The sequence below is a fragment of the Equus asinus genome, chromosome 27 (assembly GCF_041296235.1).
Source record: "Equus asinus isolate D_3611 breed Donkey chromosome 27, EquAss-T2T_v2, whole genome shotgun sequence".
NCBI classification, from domain to species: Eukaryota; Metazoa; Chordata; class Mammalia; order Perissodactyla; family Equidae; genus Equus; species Equus asinus.
Genome location: NC_091816.1, coordinates 31,615,104 through 31,638,387, shown reverse-complemented (window position 1 = coordinate 31,638,387; position 23,284 = coordinate 31,615,104). Strand labels below are relative to the sequence as shown.

At 38.1% G+C, this 23,284-nt stretch overlaps 1 protein-coding gene across 2 annotated transcripts in view; it reads right to left on the bottom strand.

Annotated features, from left to right (window-relative positions):
- The window catches only part of GPM6A (glycoprotein M6A), a 312,595-nt gene extending 290,333 nt beyond the window's left edge, over nt 1-22,262 (bottom strand). Inside the window, exon 1 of one of the 2 annotated variants that reach the window (XM_014860669.2) lies at nt 22,036-22,262. In XM_014860669.2, coding sequence (XP_014716155.1) covers nt 22,036-22,039 — 4 coding nt within the window. In that variant the 5' untranslated portion in view covers nt 22,040-22,262. The remainder of the gene's footprint in view (nt 1-22,035) is intronic. The other variant, XM_044760575.2, reaches the window with a different exon arrangement.
- Between the last annotated feature and the right edge of the window lie 1,022 nt (nt 22,263-23,284).

Here is a 23,284-nt window from a genome sequence, read left to right as displayed (position 1 = left end):
TCTACTTCCTTTACTTTTCCACATAAATTTTAGGCTCAATCTGTTGATTTCTACAAAAATTCTTGCTGGGAATTTTGATTGACATTGCATTGAACCCATAGACAGGTTTAGAGAGAACCGACAACCTAATACTGAGTCCTCCACTCAGTGAGCATGGTATAGCTCTTCATTTATGTAGGTCTTTGTTTTCTTTCATCAACATTTTGTAGTTTTCAACATAAAGATCTTGTACATATTTTGTTAGGGATTTATGCCTATTTTATACATTTTAGTCATATTATAAATGGTACTGTTTTTAAATAGCAGTTTCCAATTACTCATTACTAGTAGATGGAAATACAATTGTTTTTATATATCGATCAAGTGTCCCACAACCTTGCTAAATTCGAATATTAATTCTAGTAGCTTTTTTGTAAATTTATGGGGCCTTTCTACTCATACAGTGCTGTTATTTGTAAACAGAGAGTGTTTTATTCCCTTTTTTCCAATCTAAATGAGTTTTCTTTCTTTTTCTTGCCTCATTGTACTGGCTAGGATCTCCAGTACAATGCTGAAGGGGAGTAGTGAGTGTGGAAATCCTTGCATGGTTTCCAGTCTTAGGAGAAAAGCAGTCTTTCACTGTGCTGTAAGCTGTAGGATTTTTGTAAATGTCCTCCACCAAGTTAAGGAAATTCACTTCTATTCCTAGTTTAAGAAATTTTATTATGAGTGGATATTGGATTTTGTCAAATGCTTTTTCCACATCTATTGAGATGATCATATCATTTTTCTTCCTTAGTCTATTCTTATGGTATATTACAATGATTAATTTTCAAATGTTAAGCCAGCCTTGCTTTCCCAGGCTAAAGCCCTCTTTGTTTTCATAACTCGAATTATAGATTTTATATAGTGCATTCAACTTGCTAAAATTTCCTTCAGGATATTTGAAACTATGTACATGTGATCTATTAATCTGTAGTGTTATCTTCTTGTAAGGGCTTTATCTGCTTTTGGCATCAGGGTAATGCTAGCTTCATAAAATAAGCTGGGAAGTGTTTCTTGCTATTCCATGTTCTGGAAGATTTTGTGATAGACTTGCTATTATATTTTCCTTAAATGATGTGTCAAATTCACCAGTGAAGCCATCTGTGCCTAAAGTTTTCTTTGTTGCAAGCTTTACAACATTTCAATTTATTGAATACATATAGAATACTCAGGTTATCTATACCTTTCAAGATGGGAACATTTCTTGATATATTTATGGGACATCTGTGGTTCCTTCTATTAAATTCTTATTCTTTTATTTTGCATATTTTCTACTGTAATTTGTCTTTTTCTTAATGATTTATAAGAGTTATTTATATATTCTCAAAACTTATACTTTTATAATATGGCCTGTATTTTTTAATATTTTTATTTCATTATAAAGGCACTTTAAATTTTGGAATGGTCAAATTTGTTAGTCTTTTATTGTTACTATTTTTTCCTCTATGTTTTGAAAATCGTTCCCTATGCTATTATCATGAAAATACTCTCCTATATTTTTCTTTTTAATTTTAAGATTTTTTTTCACAATTAGATACTTGTTAGATACCTCTTATTAGCTCTTTCTAGAATTCACTTTCATCTATGGAGTGAGGTAAGGATATGTGTGAAACAAAAATAATTTATTCATTTTCTATATGCAAGCCTGTTATTCTAACACCCTTTATTGAATAGTCCTACAGTGATCAGTAATTCCTCTCCTATTACACATCTAAGACACATAGAAATCTGAATCTGCACAACCGGAAGGACCTACAACTAGAATATACAGCTATGGACTGGGAGGCTTTGGGGAGAAGAAGAAGAAAACAAAGGTTGGCAATAGGTCTTAGCTCAGGGCCAATCTTTAAAAAAAAAAGAAAGAAATCTGAATCTGCTTTTGGTAACTTTATTGGGTTCCATTCATCTCTGTTTTTAGTTACTGTTCAAACCACAGTTACAATTACTATAGTCTATAAATAAATATAGATATTTGGAAAGCCTAAACCCTTGTCCTTCTTTTTTTTCTTTTTTTTCAGAATTATGTCAACAATTGGTAGAACATCATTTTTTCATATAGAGTTTTAGAATCAGTTTGTCAATTCCATGAAGAATTCTTTGGAAATGTTATGCGAACTACGTTGAACATATAAATTAATTTGAAAGAGAATTGGAATATTTCTGATAATGGCATTTCAGACTTACTAACCAGATTTATCTTGTCATGTATTCATATTTACTTTTTGCCATTAAAACTCATATTTTGGGCACATTTATTTACAAGATTCTTTCAGAATTTTTAGTTGGATTTTTAATTACCCTTATTTTGTAACTGTTGACATACAGGAATGCTCTTGATTATATATGTTGATCTTATGCGAAGTGTCATTGCTGGTCTCTCTTGTTATTTCTAATTATTTGCAGAATCTCTTTAATCTACTATATAGACAAGTATATCATCTTGATTTTCCTCTTTCTTTCTAATCTTTCCACTTATAATTCTTTTTCTTTTCTAGTTACACTTGTTAGAACTTCTAAGATAGTGTTGAATAGTAACAGTGAGAGTAAGCTTATTTTTCCTGTTGTTGATTTTATTGGGAATGTTTTAGTGTTTCACCATTAAATATAATGATACTTGTAGGTTTCTGTAAGATAGCCTAGATCGCTTTATAAATATTCCATTCTGTTCCTAATTTGCTTACAACTTTTACCATAAATTAATATTGAATTTTATTTAAAATGTATTACTGAGATGACCATATGGTTTTCTCATTTAAACATAAAAAATGAAATCTCAGATCTTTAACCATCCTTCCATCACAAAAAAATGTTACTTGGGCATAATTATTTTTAAGACACTTTCAGATTATATCTTTTAGTCTTTTATTTGATATTTTTACCTCTATCCTTAAAAATTGTCTCTCTTTTACTTTCCAATTGCTTTCTAACCTCCCACTTATCATATTTTTCATCTCCAGTGCTGCTAGAATGATCTTTACCTCTTCAGCCCTCTTGATCAATGCATACCTCTCACATCTCTTCACTCCAGTCTACTGAGCTGCTTACAATTCACTGAACACCTCACGCTTTTGTCACGTCAATGCTTTATTCATACTACTCCTCTGGCTAGAATGCCTTTACTCTGATCCGGGTGTCAGGCAAACCATTTCAAGTTTTATGGTTCAACCTAGACTGCCTCTAGGAATCCTTTACTGGCATTTTAGGAAGAATTTTAACTACCTCTTCTGCCCATATACACTATACAAATTTCCACTGCAGCATCTGTTACACCTTACAACTCCTCTTGTTTTATCAGTACATCAGGTAGCATATTTTATTCATCATCGTACCAGCAATATCCAGCACTATGCATACTGCCCAGCAAATAACAAGTTTAAAAATTGCTTAATGAATGGATTATGAAGATAGATTTTTCAATTCTGATTTTTCGGACCACTTTTTTGAGCAATGTCTTGCTCTTAATTCTAGCTTATTCCTAATAATATTTTCTATCCATAAAGCCATAGCTAATCAGAAAACACATGACCACAGTGTGTCTTGGTTTTGAAAGATAAGCACTGTTGACTGAAGTTTGCCTCATACCCTCAAATCTAGAGTTTCCTATTTCATAGATTGAATAAAGAGTTAAGACTAAAGATTTAATTAAGACAAACTTACTTTCATAATCAACTGCGAATGTGTGTGCAGGTGTTTATACGTATTGAGTACTATCTCTTTGTCAGACAATTTGTTAAATTACCTTACATACGTTCCCTCATTTATCCACCTCAACAACTCCAGGAGGTCCATATTATTATTAACATGCCTAGAAACAAATGAAATAACTGAAGCTTAAGGAAGGTAAATCATTTTTTCAAAGCAACGAATCTAGGAATTGAAAACAGACTTTTCTAAATCAAAAAGTGCAATGCAAGTGCCACATATTTGTCAGGAAAGGCTGACTGTTCAGGTGTGCTTAGAAATTAGTGAACTGGAGAAAATAAAATTCTAAGTTGACTTATAAAGTGAAATAATATAACCTTTTTCCCACCGTTTACCTGTCTGGGAGAAGTCTAAACTGTATAATTCTATGACTCCAAAGGAGTCTTTATGTAGAGAGAAGTTACAATTGTTTGTGACTTGTAAAAAGAGAAAAACATCCTTTCTATTCATATTTTATATAGTAGTAGAATTTAATACAAAAAAATAAAAAGATTACCTTTCCAAATCTACCTTTCTCTAGAAAAATGAGCTCCTCTCAAGACAATGCTGTTGACAATATAATGTCCTGAGTCTTCACTGAAAACAAAACTTAAGTATTTGTTGCCATAATAGCAACTTTAATGCACTTCTTGCTATCACTGGGTGTGTTTATCTTAGTAACCTAAGCAATGCACTCAACAACTTGGCAATTAATCATTTTAAAATTAAAAGATTAAGCCTACTGAAAGCCTAATTATGAAAACTAGAATAAAAAAAGAAAGGAGTCTGAATAATTTCTAGCTTAGCTCAGGAATGAACATTAGAAAAGAATGCTTAATTAACTCTATGAAGTTGTTCTCCAATAAAAGAACGTATTCATTTTCCCTAGGAGATCAAGCTTTTTTGTAGTCATATGTTCAAAGACTAAAGAAACTTCATTGAGATGCCCGCAAGATAGTAAGGAGGACTTGTTGCTATGACTTCAACAACCAGCATGTAGCTAATCAGCGTGCATAGCAATCACTGAGAAGGAAATGGCTATTTTTGTCCTTAGCTTTAGTTCTAAAGAAGCAGTGATCAAAACTGAAATTTGACCTAGAAGCTGTCACGGTTCTAAAGATGCTTGACAAAAGGTTTGGCAAGTGTTAATAAGAATAGGAAAACAAGGAACAAAGCAACCAGATTTCTCAAACTTTCAGGACAGTCAAGTGCAGCAAACCAGCCAAGAGCCTAACAGCCAAAGATTATACCCAATGTACCGTGATGGGCAGGCGCATTACTCTGATTTGTTGTCAATGATAAAGACTAGATGTTCTGTCATACTAAACAGCCAATAAATAAACAGTGAGCTACAGCCGAAGGGACAGAAGAAGAAAGCCAGTGACAAAGAAAACAGAAGGACTCAACTTGGGGAGAGCAAACAGCTCCTTGTACCTCAATTCTGTAGTCCTTCAGGAAGTGGGAGGTGAGAGTCATGCTCACCAGTACTGCTTAGCAGCTGAGCATGGGCAGACAGTCCTTGTACACATTTGCACCTAGAAATTCACCTGCATGGAGCACCATACATTAATTCAAGAAAGCTTCAGTGGAAAATGAAAAGACATATTTACAAGTATCCAATGAGTTTGTAAAAAGTCACCTATGCACAATGCTCTGTTTTAATTATGTACTATTTTATTTTAATTATGTTGTTTGGGGTCAGTTTTTTACACAGACGATGAGAGAGAACTGAATGAGTCTTTCAACCCCAAGGATAATAGGGGGTTATTCCTTATTTTGAACTTCAAAACCCAAGCAAAAGCAAGAAAGGGGGAAAAATAGGGTGGCAAGAAAAGAAAGGAAGTGGAAGAGAGATCCAGAATTCGGAAGACTAAAAGTAAGAATGTGAAATTTAAGATATTAAGAAAAACGGACCTTTCTTCTTTGCCCTTCATCTCAATTAAATCATGCATATTAAGCATTAAAATATGAAGAAAGGAAAAAGTTTTCATAACGCTAAATAATTAGTAATGTTTAAAAAACTGTATCCTATCATCATCAGCACTTACTATATCACATTCTAGGATATCTAAAGTTTCAAATTTTTAATTTTTTAACTTAGTTTGAACAGTATAATAGTGCATTGTTATAATCTATAATTAAATGTTAAATTATTTCACTTATAACTAAGCGGGTGCCGTTAAATCTTTGTGTCAAATTTTATAAAGTTCTGATTTTATCATGCCAGTCAATGAGAAATTGGATCTTAAAAGCTTGTTTGGAGGTTCTATTTAGATAGAGAGTAAAGCCAATTGTATAATCTTAGTAAAATACTCTCTCATCCAAAAAAGTTTATCATTTTGCACAGTTTCCAGGGAGGATCACATGAGGCAGCAGCAAGTAACAGAAAATCCCTCTGGATAAGTAGATCAACAAAGCAATTCCGAATCATGGGGTTGACAGAGGTCATATGAGATCATCCTCCTATATAATATCATGGGATTGGATATACAGAGTTTAATTAACTGGCAATTGCCTGAATTGTTAATATTTTCAGTTTGTTTTTGTTTGTTCTTAATGACTCCTTCCTCTCTTTCATCAGAATACCAACTTCCTCTGGTTGGTATTCTAACAGATAAAAAGATAGCTTTTCTTTTCATTATCTCTCATATTTCCTTCCTTTCTATTACATCTGTAACAAAATCTGCTAAGTTCTCTATCACTCCCTGTCTGAAATGCTACATTTGCTTGATCACGTAATGGAACCATTTTCTCAATCTTATATTAAGCCTTCCCCCCATCTATGCTGCAATAATCCAGAGTCTTTTGGACAAAGGGCCAAAGGAGTCAAGAATATTTGCAGAAGAGTGGTTGGAGCTCTGGGCCACAACTGAATAGAAAGGAAGTAATGACTACATGATCACAGAAGAACTTCAAAACTTTAACGTATACAATGAAGACATTGAAATTGTTAAAGATTTTGTTTACCTTGGTTCGGTCATCAATTTAATTGGAGACTTCAGCCCAGAAATCAAGAGAAGACTGAGACTTGCAAGGCCAATAATGAAAGAACTAGCAAAGATCATCAAGTGTAAGGAAGTGTCATTAGAGTCCAAGGTCAAGATTATCCACTCCCTCATATTCCCAATTACTACGTACGGGTGAGAAAGCTGGACAGTGAAGAAGGCTGATAGGAAAATAATTGATTCATTTGAAACATATTGTTGGAGCAGAGCTCTATGGATACCCTGGACTACCAGAAAGACAAACAAGTGGGTCTCATAGCAAATTAAGCTTGAACTATCACTGGGGGCAAAAATGATCAAACTGAGGCTGTCCTACTTTGGGCACATCACGAGAAGGCAAGATTCTTGGAAACAACAATACTGCTGGGTAAAGTAGAAGCAGCAGGAAAAGAGGAAGACCAAATATGAAACAGATTGACTCCATAAAGGAAGCCAGAAGCATGAGTCTACAGGAACTGAGTAGAGCTGTTGAGGATAAGACATTGTGGACATCACTCATTCTTAGCGTCATCAGGAGTTGGAGCCAACTTGATGGCATGTGACAACAATGATAGGCTGGAACAGAAGGAAAGAAAATCACACAAGACTGTAAGGGCTCTGTGAGGACAAGGAGAAGGTTTAGAGTTGGAGTAGCAGAGAGAGGGAACAGAAGGATAAGATGCTGTGACTGGCAGAATCCCTACTTTGCTGACCACCAGGGCACCATTCACATTGTGTCCTAAGTGATAGGAATCCCTTGGCACATATATAACTCAATGTGAATCATGCCCTCTGGTGTTGTGCAAGGTTACTGGTTGTGCTGGCATGAGTGGTTTTAATTTACATATTCAGAAAATCTCACTTAATGACAAGATCCAGGGGTCAGTTATGGGAGCCAGGGTTGTGGGAAGGTAATGGAGGTGGACATAACTAATGATGAAAGGGTGGCACACTTGGGCTGAAAGTGCTTGTAAGATCTTGGGGAATACCGTAAGAGAACAAGAGTTGACGAAGTATTCCATAAATGAAAAGGAGTGAGCAGAAAGTCAGCCTGTTGAAGAGGTCAGTTAGAAAGTCGAGTAGACAAATAGCCGGAAGGTCAGAGGCAAACTTCTGTTCGGGTGGGAGCCTGTGTCCCATTCCAGAGGTCATGGAGGGTGAAGAAATTAGCAGCCTTCATATAAGAGAGCCGGAGGGGAGGCAGATTCAGAGGGGTCCCAGAGCATGCTTAGCTCACCTCCACAGCTTTGCTCCCGCTCTTCTTGGGCCATGACCACACCACTACCACCCTGGTTTCTGACAAAGTCACAGACAATCCAGTTTCTCTTCAAGGTTCCTCATCAGAAAACTTCTCTTGATGACAGCAGACTCCTCTGATCTCTTCCATTCTTCACCAACAGTTTTAGCAACATTATATTTAATCTACATATCCATTATCCAATCTTATAAAATCCTCCAGTAGGTTTCTGTGTGCGAGTTTTATATCCCCAATTACCCCACAGAAGTCTTTTGGGAGCAGAAATTATACTTTCTCTGTATCCTTCACTATGTCATTATGTGTATAAAAAGGGTGGGCATGTGGTTTACCCCTAAGAAATACTTGTTCAGTAAAATCAATATTAAAATAAATTTAAGAAGTTGCTTTTTTGGGAGGAGCACACATTTTTTAATTTAGTTTTTTACTTAAATATTTTCAGCTTTATGGACATATAATTGAGAAATAAAATTGCATATAATTAAGTACACCTCATGATGAGATATGTGGTATCGTGACATGATTACCACAATTAAGTTAATTAACACATCTATTACACAGTTACCTGTTTTTAACTGTGAGATACTTGAGATCTACTCCCTTAGTATATTTCAAGCATAGAATATAGAGGACTCTTTTACCATGGAAGTGTTGGTGGCCCTTGGTACAATGATTCTGTCACAACAGCGACTTTAATAAGATGCAGTAAGATATGAGAGTTATCACTAGCATTTTAAACTTTTTTACCTCTTTTGAGTTGAGTATCACTTCACCTCTTGGTTTATTTAAACCAGGATGTATTTATCATGTTATGTAAAGGGAAGTCTATTAAATTAATTGTTATGAAATGAATGAAACTAATTAATAACATATTTTTCTAGCGTTCTCCACTTCATTTATACCTAAGGAACCAACTACTTACAAATTGTGCACTTATATTGACAGCTGTTCTGGCTTCTTCCTCCCTAGAGACTTTTCACCCTAAATTTACTTTCTCATATATAATTAACAAACAAAAGTATATCCTTCTTTATAAATCTTTCTTTAGAAGGGAAAGAATGTAAACAGTGCAAAATAGTGACAGTAATGGATAACCTTGTTGCATTTGTCTCACATATCTGGTATCTCATCATGAATTTTTGTCCTTTTTGTACTATTTAGTGGAAAAACTGAAATGGGAACTCAGAAAACTCCTCTAATACCCAATTTTGTTTCTGTGCTTCAGTCTAGACAGAAGTAGGTAGTTGACTTATCTCAATAGTGGAAAATGTCTACCAAAGTAAATATATTACTGTGTATTTGGTCTTCAGAAGTATTTGAAAACATTATTCCATTTTGGTACTTCTTTTTTACATATTTATGTTTTTTCTTTAATAAAAGAAATAGCAAACACAAAATATTACACCCAGGAGGAATAAGCCAGTAGGGTTATATTTTATTTTATTTATTTAGTTAGTTTTTTGCTGAAGAAGTTTCCACCTGAGCTAACATCTGTTGCCAATCTTCCTCTTTTTATATGTGAGCCACTGCCACGGCATGGCCACTGACAGATGAGTGGTGTAGGTCCACACCCAGGAACCAAGCCTGGGCCACCGAAGCAGAGAGAGATGAACTTAACCACTAGGCCATCGGGGTTGAGCCAAGTTTTTATTTTATTTTTATATTTTATATTTTCAGATATCACCTCCTTCACTAATCTCTGATATTTCTTTAAAAAAAATATTTGGGAATAAACATGGTGGTACTTTTCACCAGCAAAGAACACTGCTGATGGTTAAAGAAAACATTTCTACGACTTCCAAAATGATCCCTTTTGCATGATAACCACCTCACAGGACACTATCTTGTACTCACACACATAAAAATTAAACAAAATGCCAAAACAGAACCAACCCTTCCCCTACCCCAGCTCACATGCCCACAGTTAGCAAACATCAAAAGTTTAGGATCCTACCAGCATAAGAAATACAAACCTACATGTTAAAGTAGATCAACCAGTTCCCTCACTTATTAATAATATATTAATGATGATATATAATGAATTCTAAGTGAGAAAGGTAGCCTAATGAAGCCTTAGATAATTCCTGGAAATATTATATATTTGGGGGTTGTAGTTTGTTTTAGTTGTTTTTTTATGCTTACTTGATAAGCATAAAAAAAAAATCTAAGGCTGTGAAGAAAGAAAAATTCCAAAATCTTCCAGTAGAAGTCTTATGAGTCTTTGTTAGAAAGTCTGGGTTGAAACCACAAAGAAATTATTAAGAAGGACAGATCTGTTTACAGTTTTGAGAAACAGTGCTAAGAAACCATCCTCTTCAGTAATCTAATGAGGATGTGGGCATCAATGCATTGTATTTATCTCTTTGCCTGTTTATAAGCTTACAAGCATTTAGAGCTGAATGGAATCTCATAGGCCACTTAAGCCAAGTTCTTCATTTATACCTGAGAAAAAGGTAATACACATCAATAACAGCCAACCTGAAATAAAAACCATTATCTTCTGATTTCTGGTCTACTGATTATTCAACCACAATATGCTTTATCTCTGTTGATTCATTTAACTGCTAGAATATAGATCATGTATTTACCTATATATTCTTAGTACTAAAGGGATAGATATTCTCTATAAATGAACTACAAGAAAAATAGACACAATGTGCTTGTCAAAACACATTATAACATCTTTACTGGACATACTACAACACAATTTAAATCAACCAAGAAACATAGTCTTTCATTTTAAAAAAACCCTCAAATGCCATCAAACATTTTTATAGAAAAATAATTTTTTTATTAAGATTATGATAGATTACAACCTTGTGAGATTTCAGTTGTACATTATTGTTAGTAATGTTGTGGGTACACCACTTCACCCTTTGTGCCCTCCCCCCACCCCCACCCCCCCTTTTCCCTGGTAACCACCGATCGGTTCTCCTTGTCTATATGTTAACTTCCACCTATAAGTGGAGTCATATAGAGTTCGTCTTTCTCTGTCTGGCTTATTTCGCTTAACATAATACCCTCAAGGTCCATCCATGTTGACGCGAATGGAACAATTTGGTCCTTTTTTATGGCTGAGTAGTATTCCATTGTGTATATATACCATATCTTCTTTATCCAGTCATCAGTGTCTGGGCATTTAGGTTGTTTCCACGTCTTGGCTATGTAAATAATGCTGCGATGAACATAGGGGTGCATGGGACTCTTGGGATTGCTGATTTCAGGTTCTTAGGATAGATACCCAGTAGTGGGATGGCTGGGTCATAGGGCATTTCTATTTTTAACTTTTTGAGAAATCTCCATACTGTTTTCCATAGTGGCTGCACTAGTTTGCATTCCCACCAGCAGTGTATGAGGGTTCCTTTTTCTCCACAAACTCTCCAACATTTGTCACTCTTGGTTTTGGATATTTTTGCCAATCTAACGGGTGTAAGGTGATATCTTAGTGTCATTTTGATTTGCATTTCCCTGATGATTAGTGATGATGAGCATCTTTTCATGTGTCTATTGGCCATACTTATATCTTCTTCGGAGAAATGTCTGTTCATGTCCTCTGCCCATTTTTTGATAGGGTTGTTTGTTTTTTTGTTGTTAAGCTGTGTGAGTTCTTTGTATATTATGGAGATTAATCCTTAGTCGGATAAGTAGCTTGTAAATATTTTTTCCCAATTAGTGGGCTGTTTTTTTGTTTCAATACTGTTTTCGCTTGCCTTGAAGAAACTCTTTAGTCTGATGAAGTCCCATTTGTTTATTCTTTCTATTGTTTCCCTCATCTGAGGAGTTACAGTGTCCGAAAAGATTCTTTTGAAACTGATGTCAAAGAGTGTACTGCCGAAATTCTCTTCTAGAAGACTTATTGTTTCAGGCCTAATCTTTAGGTCTTTGATCCATTTTGAGTTTATTTTTGTGAATGGTGAAAAAGAATGGTCAATTTTCATTCTTTTACATGTGGCTGTCCAGTTTTCCCAGCACCATCTGTTGAAGAGACTTTCTTTTCTCCATTGTAGGCCCTCAGCTCCTTTGTCAAAGATTAGCTATCCGTAGATGTGTGGTTTTATCTCTGGGCTTTCAATTCTGTTCCATTGATCTGTGCACCTGTTTTTGTACCAGTACCATGCTGTTTTGATCACTGTAGCTTTGTAGTATGTTTTGAAATCAGGGATTGTGATGCCTCCAGCTTTGCTTTTCTTACTCAGGATTTCTTTAGCAATTCGCAGTCTTTTGCTGCCCCATATGAATTTTAGGATTCTTTGTTCAATTTCTGTAAAGAATGTCCTTGGGATTCTGATTGGGATAGCGTTGAACCTGTAGATTGCTTTAGGTAGTATGGACATTTTAACTATGTTTATTCTTCCAATCCATGTGCATGGAATGTCTTTCCATCTCTTTAAAAATAATTGGTTTTTACTTTAAAAACTATGCCTAAGAAATACGAAATAAGTTCGTCTTATTAATCATAGTCATACATTGTTCAGGGATTCTGTCCTTCCATGGCGTTCTCAGTCTACGCCGCTCCCTGAGATCGTTCCCCTTTCTTTTTTTTAGAGTTATTTATTTTATTTATTTTATTCTATTTTTTATTGAGGTTATGATAGTTTACAACCTTGTGAAATTTCAGAGGTGCCTTATCCATTCCCCTTTCTTAAAACATGAAGCCAGTCTTGCAGCTCTTCCCCACCTCACAAGAATCTTCACTTGACCTTGGATCCATCCAAATTCTTTCTCTCTCCTTCCTCCCTTTTTCCCCCGTTTCCATCCCTCCATCCCGCCTTCTTTCCTCTTTCTTTAGTCCTTGAAATCTGCTCCAAGAGAGCAGGCCTGTATCTTCACCCCTTTATTAAAAATGCTTCGCTTTCAACAAGCTTACATCAATGAAAAAGCCATTAAAGGAAACGAAATGTCCTTCTTTTCTTTTCTCTGTTGCACTGAACACGGCAGGTCACTCATTTCTCAAAACACTGTCCTCCTTGGACTTTCCTGAAAATGCACTAACCGTATCTCATCTGCCTTTCAGCAAATTCTTCTAGGTCCTTCTTGCCTTAATGTTTTCCATCTCAGCAGGGCCTTTTTTCCAGCACTGAATCTCTCCCACGATCACATCCTTAATCGTGTACTGGACAAATAGACTCATTCCACAGTTTCGCCTTCTTTCCTATCTCCTTCCATGACTAATACTAAATATACTTTACAAAAATAAGAGTCAAATTTTGTATTTGTGTAACTTTCTACTAAGTGAGCAAGGTAGGCAATATACGACAAACAGCTTAACGGTAAGAGTATTTATCGGTTTCTTTGTCAATTATCTAGGAGTTGCTGCCGTCAGAGTCTAGACATGACCTAAATGGGGGACAAAACACAGATTCACAAATAAGCGTCATAACAGACGCAGGGATAAGGCGCTGAAAGCGTACAGAAAAGATAGACTTTCATGGGACACAGTGTTTCCTAAGTCCCAGGCGCTTGTGCACCATATTCATGGTTTTTACCACATTTTCCTAGCACTGTGGGAAAATGTCATAGTTCATTGAGCATTTGCTACTTGTGAAACTCTTCAAATATACCTTTTTTGTTTTTCTACAAACATCCATATAAGGTAGATATTGATGGTATCATTCCTATCAATTATGCATGGTGGCATGGGAGGTAAAGGGACAACAGCGTCTGAGTTCTATGGCTAATTAGTGGATAAATTAGGATAAGGATTTATTGAAATATTTGCTTTAACTTCTCCTACAGCAACAAATTGCCTCCTGGTATATGGTTTGTCTCGTGTTTGAGTACCATCATTACTCTCATTTACTCCATACTTTAAAACACAATTTACATTTTTACTAAAATATATTTTAAATAAAACTTTAAATCTCTACCATAAATAGATAATCAGTATTCCTTATCTTAAAAACAATGATTGCCAAAGGCTCAAAGTCTAGGGCCTGCCCTCTCTTTATTATAAAGGGAAATATCTGAAATACCATTTGTACTTTTTAATCATTTGACCTTTTTTTGACTTGAGCATCACTTTACCTCTCCGTTTATTCAAACCAGGATGTATTTATCATGTTATGTAAAGGGAGACCTGTTAACATAATTGCTGTGAAATGAATAAAACTAATGACACTAAATTAGAATTTCTTCCTGACTTAATCAAAAGAATTGAAAGAAAATTGAGATGAGAATAACTTTAGCCCTGTAAGATTCAATTTTCTTTAATGCCATGTCCTTGAACCAACTAAAATAAGATCATGCCCGTCCTAAAATGGAAAGGCAGTATAACATAGCATTTGGGAGCACGGACTCTGCAGTCAGATCGCCTGAGTTCAAGTCCCCTCTCTGCCATTTACTAGTTCAGCTATTTTGGGCAAATTATTTAAATCTCTCTGCATAAAAATGAAGATGATAATAATAATGTTTCTATCATAGGATTGTTATGAGGATTAAATTACTATGTACCCATAAAGTGCTTAAAACAGTGCATGGCACATATTAAATACTGTAGAAGTATTTCTTAAATATGCAAAATAAAAATACTTTGCATTTCACTAGTACATACCCCATGTTTGGAAAACACTAAGCTGGGCAAGTCATGGACGTTTTTCATGCAGGAAATATATTTAAGCTAATAATTTGAACTAATTAAGGATCAATAGACTTGCATTTCCATGGAGAAAGAGAAAGATCATGCCAGGGAGTCAAAACAAGCATGAGCAGATAGCTGGAGGTAAGAAAAGGAGAATAGATGAAATGAGTTTGCAGTTTCTTTGATAAAGGCATAAAATGCATGAGAGAGAACAGCAGAAAGTAAAGTTGGAGAGGACACATGGCAAGGTAAGAGCTGTGCGTGAATGAGGTGCTCTGATCACCACGTGGGGATGATTTGGGAAGAGACTGGAAGAGGAGAAGTAACTTGCAGAGGAAAGATCATTCAAGTCCAGGCAGAAGGGGATGAGGAGCTGAATGAAAGCAGCTAATGAATAGTATATGGTAAAGCTGTGGATATTAAGAGGTGTTACGACATTAGATCAACAAGGCCAGGTATACTCCAGAGTCATCAAGGAAAAGAAAGAGGGAGGAAGAGGGCGAGGGAAGGGAGGAAAGAGAAACACTTAGATCTGGGAAGGACGAATTCAGTTCTGAACATACTGAGGTTGAAAGACTGGAGGGATGGCAGGGCGGAGACGGCTGACAGTCGAGCAGAGTGATACAGATTGGAGAGTTACGTACACATAAGTAACATTTGAAACCATGAGACTGGAAACCCTTAGTAATTTTCAGAGGGAGAGTTTGAGTAAACTGGAGAACATCTACCCCATCCTAAGTCTAAAGAGTGGCTGGTGAGGAAGAAGAGACAGCAACTAGAGAGACTTAATCAGTAACAGTGAAACAAAACACAAATGCAACAGCACTCCCAGAATGTAGCTCTCAGGAACCTTTTTTTAGAGTTGGGAACCAGATTAGAAATTAAAAGTATTATATTAGAGATACAAGTAAAGGAATAAGAGTTGTAACAAGTAGCTCAGATAACTTGACAAAGGAGAGAAACATTCTGGAAGAGCTACTTCTCAAAGCATGTCCCACGCTTCCTGCCTCAAAATTGGCTGGATTGCATGTTAAAATTGCAGGTCCATCTCTGAACTCAAACCTTCTGACCCTGAATCTTGCCAGTGGGATCCAGGAATTATATTTAACAATTCTCCAAGTTATTCTGATTAGACAACAAAATTAGAGGTTCTAGAACAGGAAGTTTTATCAAAATAGCAAGAGATATTTACTTCGCTATCGTATAGTTTTGGTATATCTTATACATTGTAGAACAAGTAATGAGTGACTATTTTGACAGGTTATCTTAACAAACTAAAGAAGAATTTGTTTTAACGACACGTCATATTATTTTCCGCACTCCACATGCATTATTCCGGTTTTATTGGCTATGTAGGTCAAGCCTTTCTTTCTTGTTGAGCTGTGGTTTTGTTTGTTTGCCATATCATGAGTGCTGTGAGGAGAGGACATGGCTTCACATTATTTATCCTCATTTCCTCATCTCTTGTCAAACAGATGAAAATAGAATGACCTCAAATCAATCAAGTTGAAACAGATAGAATCTAATTCTTTTTTAAGGCCTTTACATTTCTAGGTTAAAACTAATTCTGTCCTTGACTTTAAACCCATCTCATTTACCCGAATTTTCTTTGTTTTCCAGTAGTCTAGGAGAAATACCTATATTTGTGTAATTATGAATGACAGCTCTGACCCTTTCCAGTTAAAAATAATAAAATGAAATTTACATTTAAAGTTTTGTTAAATTGAATCTTACATATTTAATTTAGAAACATATTTTCCCCCAAAAAATATAATTAAGCCTATACTTATTTTTAGTTCACGCTATACCAAATCAAATATATCTTTTGTACAATTAACATGTTCTTGAAAAATAAAGCAAGCTTCTAAACAGTTCACTACAAAGGATTTAGTTTATCGTGACAAGAGGATATTGCATTAAGGATTTATGCTAATTGACCTACATTCCAATTTATGACAACCTCAGTTCTAAGTAAAATCAACAATAATTTACAATAGTTTTAGAAACTTTGCATTTAAATTAAAATAAAAAAGATTAACTGATCTTATTTGAAATTATTCTGCGTTGAGCTTATCCCAGCATTCTACTAACACATTTCCACCCAGGCATGAATTTCCACACTCTAATGTTTTGCTGTGAAATTTTAGTGTGACTGCCTAGATTTCTTCATATTTCTAATTAAAGACTCAGCCTTTTCTCATATGTGTTTCAGAAAACCTACAGCAAATTTTCAGTTGGAAACCTGACGGTGTCTATATTGTGAGGTACACCTACAAGACATGTCTTTTAGGAATGAGATCAATCAGTTGGCTACTCCCATTCCTCCTCTCCCCATGGGAGCATACGGTTTCCCGCATCAAGAGCAGGGGTCCGATGCCTCTCCCTTTGAATCTGACTGTCCTTACTGATTTTGGCAACTGACCAATAGAATGCAGCAGAAGTGATGTTCTGGGGCTGAAGATGTTCCAGGTCATAAGAATCTTTGCAGCTTCTGCCTGAGTCACTTGGAGCATTTGTTCTTGGGATGCTCCCTCTTGGAACCCAATGACCATTTTGTGAAAAGCCCAAGCCACCTGGAGGCAGCCTCAACTGAACTCCCAGCCAAGAGCCAGCATCGATCGCCAGCTATATGTGTGAGCTATCTTGTACGAACAGCCCGATCAAGACTTCAGATGGATGAATGCCCAGTAGATACCAGAATTCAAAGGCATAAGGCCTCAAACAAGAACTGCTCAGAAGTCAGCCCATAGAACCATAAGAGATAATAAGTTGTTTTAATTCACTAGTTTTGGAGATAGTTGTTATGCAGCAAAGATAACCAGAACATTAGTTTATCTTTCTCTACTCAGACTATTGGACTTTTATCATTTTCTAGGGGAAAAAATATACTAAAGGCCAAATGACCCTTAAAAGTTTTACCTAGTAGTCTAGCATCACTTTCTTGATTTGCTTAATGGAAATAGCTCAACCTTATCTTCTTTACATGTTTTTTCCTCTAATTGTTACTAAATCAAGATCCAAGCTACATAAATTTGTAAAATCTTGCCCAACTCTCTCATCAAACAAAAAAGAAAACAAGCTCTCCAAGATTTATATGACCCACCCAAATACATAAGGGATTATCACTTGCTTCTCCTGCTTCAAGTCTTGGCTCTTTGTACCTTGCTCATAACTGCCTCCAAGGGGTTATATTTCTCCTGAAAAAAGTATGAATTCAAGAAAATACCATGTCTCACTGTTCTTGCCTAAATTTGCAAACCATTTTACAAAGCCTTAACCAAGTCCCTTTTTGCTGAAATTGAATGAGAGCAAAATATTTCCATGTATTTTCTTCTCTTGCCAAAATTTATGGACTCCTAGATCTAACACTGGATGTTCAATTATGTCACATTTCACTGTTCTAATTTTAGGACATTTAGGTTGATATTCCTCTTCCTGCAAACAGTTTTTGTCCTTTCTCTCCCTATCCCTTGGCCAGCACTCCCTCTACTCCCGCCCTCAAACAGATAACTCATTACATGGATTTACCTCTCACTAAAGGTTGGTAACCCTCAAATCTTTATTGTCCTTCTTGTTCCTGTGCTCAGATTAAATTTCCATTATGTATTTGCAACCTCCTAAACATCTGTGTTTATACATCTTGCCATCACTTCTTAATCAACATTTCAAAAGTGAAATTAATCTTCTGTCCAAAGCATCCAGAAAATGAACCATTTGCTTTATCACTTAAATATTCTATCAAGGGATCCACTATTTCCCCAATCTTCAAGGTTTCAAATCTCCAGAGAATAGCTGTTATTCATTCTCCTCTTTATTGCTCAATTGCCTAATGTTTATGGATTTTTCACTAGAAACATCTTTCATCCATCTTTTTTCTCTCCATTTCCACTATGACCTCTATTCCACTATGACTGGCCTAGACATATGTGATAGCATTCCAGGATCACTGTGAGCGCTGGGTCTGTCCTCGCCAGTTTATCCTCTGTCTAAAACAACACTGTTCAATTTATCTTCCTTAAACACTAATTTCATTATCATTCTTCCCTGCTCAAAAACCTTCCATGGCTCCCTATTTCCTATTGTGTCGATTCTAAATTCCTCTGATCATTTTTGAAGGCTCTCCGAAATCAACCCCATCCTGTGAACCCAGCTCCCTGTCGCCCTGCTCCCCAAAATTCACTTCCTTCCTGCTTTGAGCAGGGGGCCCATCATTCCACGTAGACCACCTCTTTCCTCCCCAAATTCATCACATCCCTCCAGATCAGGTTCAATATCACTCCCTCCATGAAATTTTTTGTAACATTATCTGTGGGACTAAATAATGTTCAACATCATTTTTGAGACAAAACAAAGATAGCAAGTGATGTGGTTAGAGGAGAAAGTAAAAATATTCTTGACCTATCTCACACTGGAGCCTGACATTCCACAATCAGAGAGCTTGCAGGTTAAAAGGAACCTTGCATCAAAAAATGGAAATAACTCTTAGTGAAGAGTTAGTCCTGCATTTCTCAGTATGAAATATTTCATCATATCCTTTCTAGAGAGCAAAATCTGCTGATGGAGGGAAACCTGTTGCATACCTAGATAAGCTGAAGGCATCACTGAGGAAAGAAAACAAAATCAAAGGAGGAAGCATGAGATGCCAAATCTCAATTTGTCTACTTCACAAGTAACTTTGTTTTTTGAGAATTAGCCTTGTGCATAATAGATATGATAACCATCAATTATTCAGAATATTTGACTAATCAATTAGTCTCATTCTTCCACAGTATCAGAGTATGGATTTCTCCTTCTGAGTCAAATAAGAATTGATTGCTATATTCATCCCCATAGCACTATCTTCCTTTCTTTAAATGGTAAACTTTAGGGAGCCCGGCTTCATGGCTGAGTGGTTAAGTTCACGTTCTCCGCTTTGGTCACCCAGGGTTTGACGGCTCGGATCCTGGGCATGGACCTACAAACCACTCATCAAGCCATGCTGTGGAGGCATCCCACATGGAAGAACTAGAATGACTTATGACTAGGATATACAGCTATGTACTGGGGCTTTGGGGAGGAAAAAAAAAAGGAAGATTGGCAACAGATGTTAGCTCAGGGCCAATCTTCCTCACCAAAAAAATAAACAAACAAATAAATGATAAATTCAGTTGTCATGACACCAGAAAAAGATGGATTCAGCTTGCTGGCATAGTTGAGCATTCTCTTATGCTGTTTTTCCCCCTTATCCTAGCAATTTGGACTCCAATGCTGAACCCTCACCCCCTACTACCACTAAATAAAAAAAGTTTTAAGTAATCAAATTTTGTGTTTTTCACAAGTACATTAAAAGGAGAGGAAAAAGATGACCTTAAGTGACCAAGTGCTTTCTCTCTAGTTTCTGGACATATTTCCTTCCTTCTCTCTCTCTTCGGCCCCCTGCTGCTCTTTGGCTCTTCCTGTTTCTGGACTGCGTGTCTGGCCACTGTCCTGCATCCTGGCTTCAGGCTCTCACTCTCTACTGCTCCATATACGCTCTTCCTCTACGCCCCTGATCTCCAGCTTCTCACCTGCTTCCTTTACCCACTCTCTCCTGCTAGGCATCTGACACCTACAGGAGGGTTAGTGACCCCAATTACAGGAGGAAAAATGTAATCCATTCCTGGCAGAAGGAGGAAGAGGCGAATTTTACATATCTGTCAGATTGCAGACAGGAACCCTTAAGAGTTAGAGACCAAGCTCAGGATTATCCTGGGAGCTCGGATGGGTTAACTCCACCTCCTCTCCACCCTAACGTCTTCCTATAAAGTAGATCACGCATACTTTATCCAGGACATCGAAGTAAAATCCAGGGCCAACTGTTTTTCATTAGAGTTTGGAAATGCAAGCTAGAGAAATAATTAACTTCAAAATCATGAGTACCGTACCCTTTGCTAGTCACTCAAGCTTAAGGTTACAAGGTGAACAACGTCATTCTTTCCAGAGATTTTATGTTGGATCCAAATAGCATCTTAATACTTTTAATAGAGTAAATGAATAGACTACAATAAGTCAATTATTTTGGCTTCCCATGCATAAGAGCTTTTTCCCAACTATGTTATTCTAATAAGTTTATATGCCCATATACAAGGAAAGAAAGAGATAGAGAGAAAGTAAGCCTGAAATACATTCTGCCACACTTGGGAAAGTGTTTTATCTTTCCTTTTTGACTTGAACGTATTCCTTCTTCTGTTTCAAAAGACTTTTAAAAACAGTTCATTCTGCAGATCATTTGCAACACTGTTTTATTCAAGGGCCCTAAAAATGGGTCTTTCTATGACTCTTCCAGGGTCAAGTGAGAAGAAACTATGAATGAGTTGACCCCAGTTAACATTCATAGGCAAAAATGTCCTCAGCTTTCTCTTTCTTCTCTTCTTCTAAATTGGCCCGTGTCTATAAACTCCGCCGATTAGCAGTCAAACCATCCCCTAACCCGTGAGCCTGTGGGAACTCGGGAATTTCAACCGGACACGTCAATCCCAAAGGCCTCCTCTACTCTGGCAGAAATCCCTCACAACAAAGGACAAGGCAGAGGCCGGGGGGAGGGGCGCGTGATGGACTTGGAAGAGAAGAGAGCGCTATACTGGCGTTGAATAGTAACCCGGGGCCGCTGGTGGCTCGCTAATCAGCAGCCGTGGAAAAGCTCTGGATACACCAAAGAAACACACCACGTCTGGGACGATGCCTAATGCCTTCTCTCCCGCCCCTCCTTTGCTGTTCTCCGAACTCTTCTGCTGGGAGCCCACCTCCTCCGGCTCTGTTTTGATGGACTCTTCACACCCTGTTCCCCCAATCCTCCACCCACCGCCACCGCATTCCTGGGGCCGTTCCAAGCTGCCGCCACTGAACTCCAGAGGAGCGGACTCCGCCGAACAACTTGAGCAGAGCCGAACCGCGCACTCCGTCGGCCCCAGACCTGAGCCGGCTGGGACGCCCTTTCCACCTCGCCATTTGCCCAACTCTGGTTTAGGAAGAATCAGCTCTCAGCCTCAATTTCAAACCTGTCGTGCAAAGGTGGCACTTGGTTGAGACAGGGACTAGAAAGAGTCTCCATTCTCGCCCTGCGCCAGCACCTTCCTGGACGCAAACCTATACGTAGGGAAGTTTCACGAAGTTTCCGTGTCTCGTGCCCCATCTCAACTTGCTCCCCGACCTGCACGCTGAAACATAGGAACACGTGGGGACGGCGACCTCCCGGGAATCTGCTCGAAACCCGGGTCTCTCGGTCTCTCTTTATTGCTCCCCCGCCGCCCCAAGCGCGGTGCCTCCCGGGCTGCGGTCCTGGTGCCCGGGCGCAGCGTCCCATGGCCCTTCTCTCCAGGTGCCACCCTAGCCCCAACGCCTCCTGCCAGGAAAAGTCCAGAGACAGACCGCGGGAGGCGGGGAAGGATGCAATCAGAGGCCCACCACACATCCACTGTCTTTCCACTCATGCCCGAGGCCGGGGCCGGGGGCGCCGCATCCCCACCCCCGGCGATGGCGCCCGCCCGCGCACTCACCCATGGCCCGACGTCCTGCTGCCCTGTCCCCGAGGAGCACGAGTGACCGGGCGCTGTGCGGAGCCAAGTTCTCCAAGCGGCTGCCCAGCTCCTCGCGCCGCGGCCAGTGACAGCCTCGCCCCTCCCAGCCAGCCGGCTCTCGGGGCCCCGGGAAGCTCGGCGGGGCGGGCGCGCAGACCCCTCCCTCTCCCACCTGCCTGCCCCGGCCGATGGCTGCCGCCCTCCCCTTCCCGGCCGCTCCCCTCCCCGCGACCCCACCCCGCCCCTTTCACTTTCGGGCGGGCGAGCCTCGTGCAAACGCCTCCACCCGAAATACGTTAAATACACATTACTTACGCTCGCACTGCCTCAGCGCCCCACGAATGACCCGGGAGCTGAGATAATCCCTAAGGTGGAGACTCGGAAAAGATTATTCCAGAACAACAGACAGGTTTGATAAGACGATTTTACATTCCCTTCTCTTGTCTTCAGTATACTCATTCTTCCCCTTAATAATGATATTATTGTGATGTATATCATAAAGACAAGAGAAAGAAGAAATTCTCCCTTTATGTTACATCTCTTCTTTCTTCTGTGTTAAATGTGTTTGTTTCTGTAACCTGGAGAGGCTGTAAAGTCCTAAAAGCTACACACACAGACACACACAGACGTGTGCCATAATAAACAGAAGTCACCTGGAAAATAAATGACTCCATTTAAGAGGGAGCTGATGCTGCTGACAGAGCGCTGGGGTTGTCACTGGGGGACAATGGGTTGTGATCCTGGCTCTGTCACTGATACAGCGGGACTCAGTTTCCTAGTTTGAAAATGAAGGATCTGGAAAATGTGATCTCTAAGGTCCCTTCAAGCTAAAAAAAAAATTATATAATTCTACTGGTTATTGGCCTAGTTCTTTCAGGAGTCATCCTGGAGAAGTTATTTCAGTCAGTCAGTCCCCAAAGTGTCTTAAGCATCTTTTTCATTCAGAGCACACCCTAAAGTCAACAAATCTGTGCCATGAGCAAGTGGAAGAATAAAATAAAGTGGCCGTGATTACTAACCTTGAGGAACATTGCTATCTAATGGAGAAGATATGGTATGAAAAATAATTGAGTGTGTTTAGCAGAAATACATGAAGAAATGCAGAGTATGTCATTAAAATGGCACAGAAACATTTGCAAAGCAATTTCTCCCCTAATGGAAGAGGTATACTCCTGGAAGGGATGTTGCAAGTGCATTTCAGTTAAATGGGAATAGAAACTTATTCTTG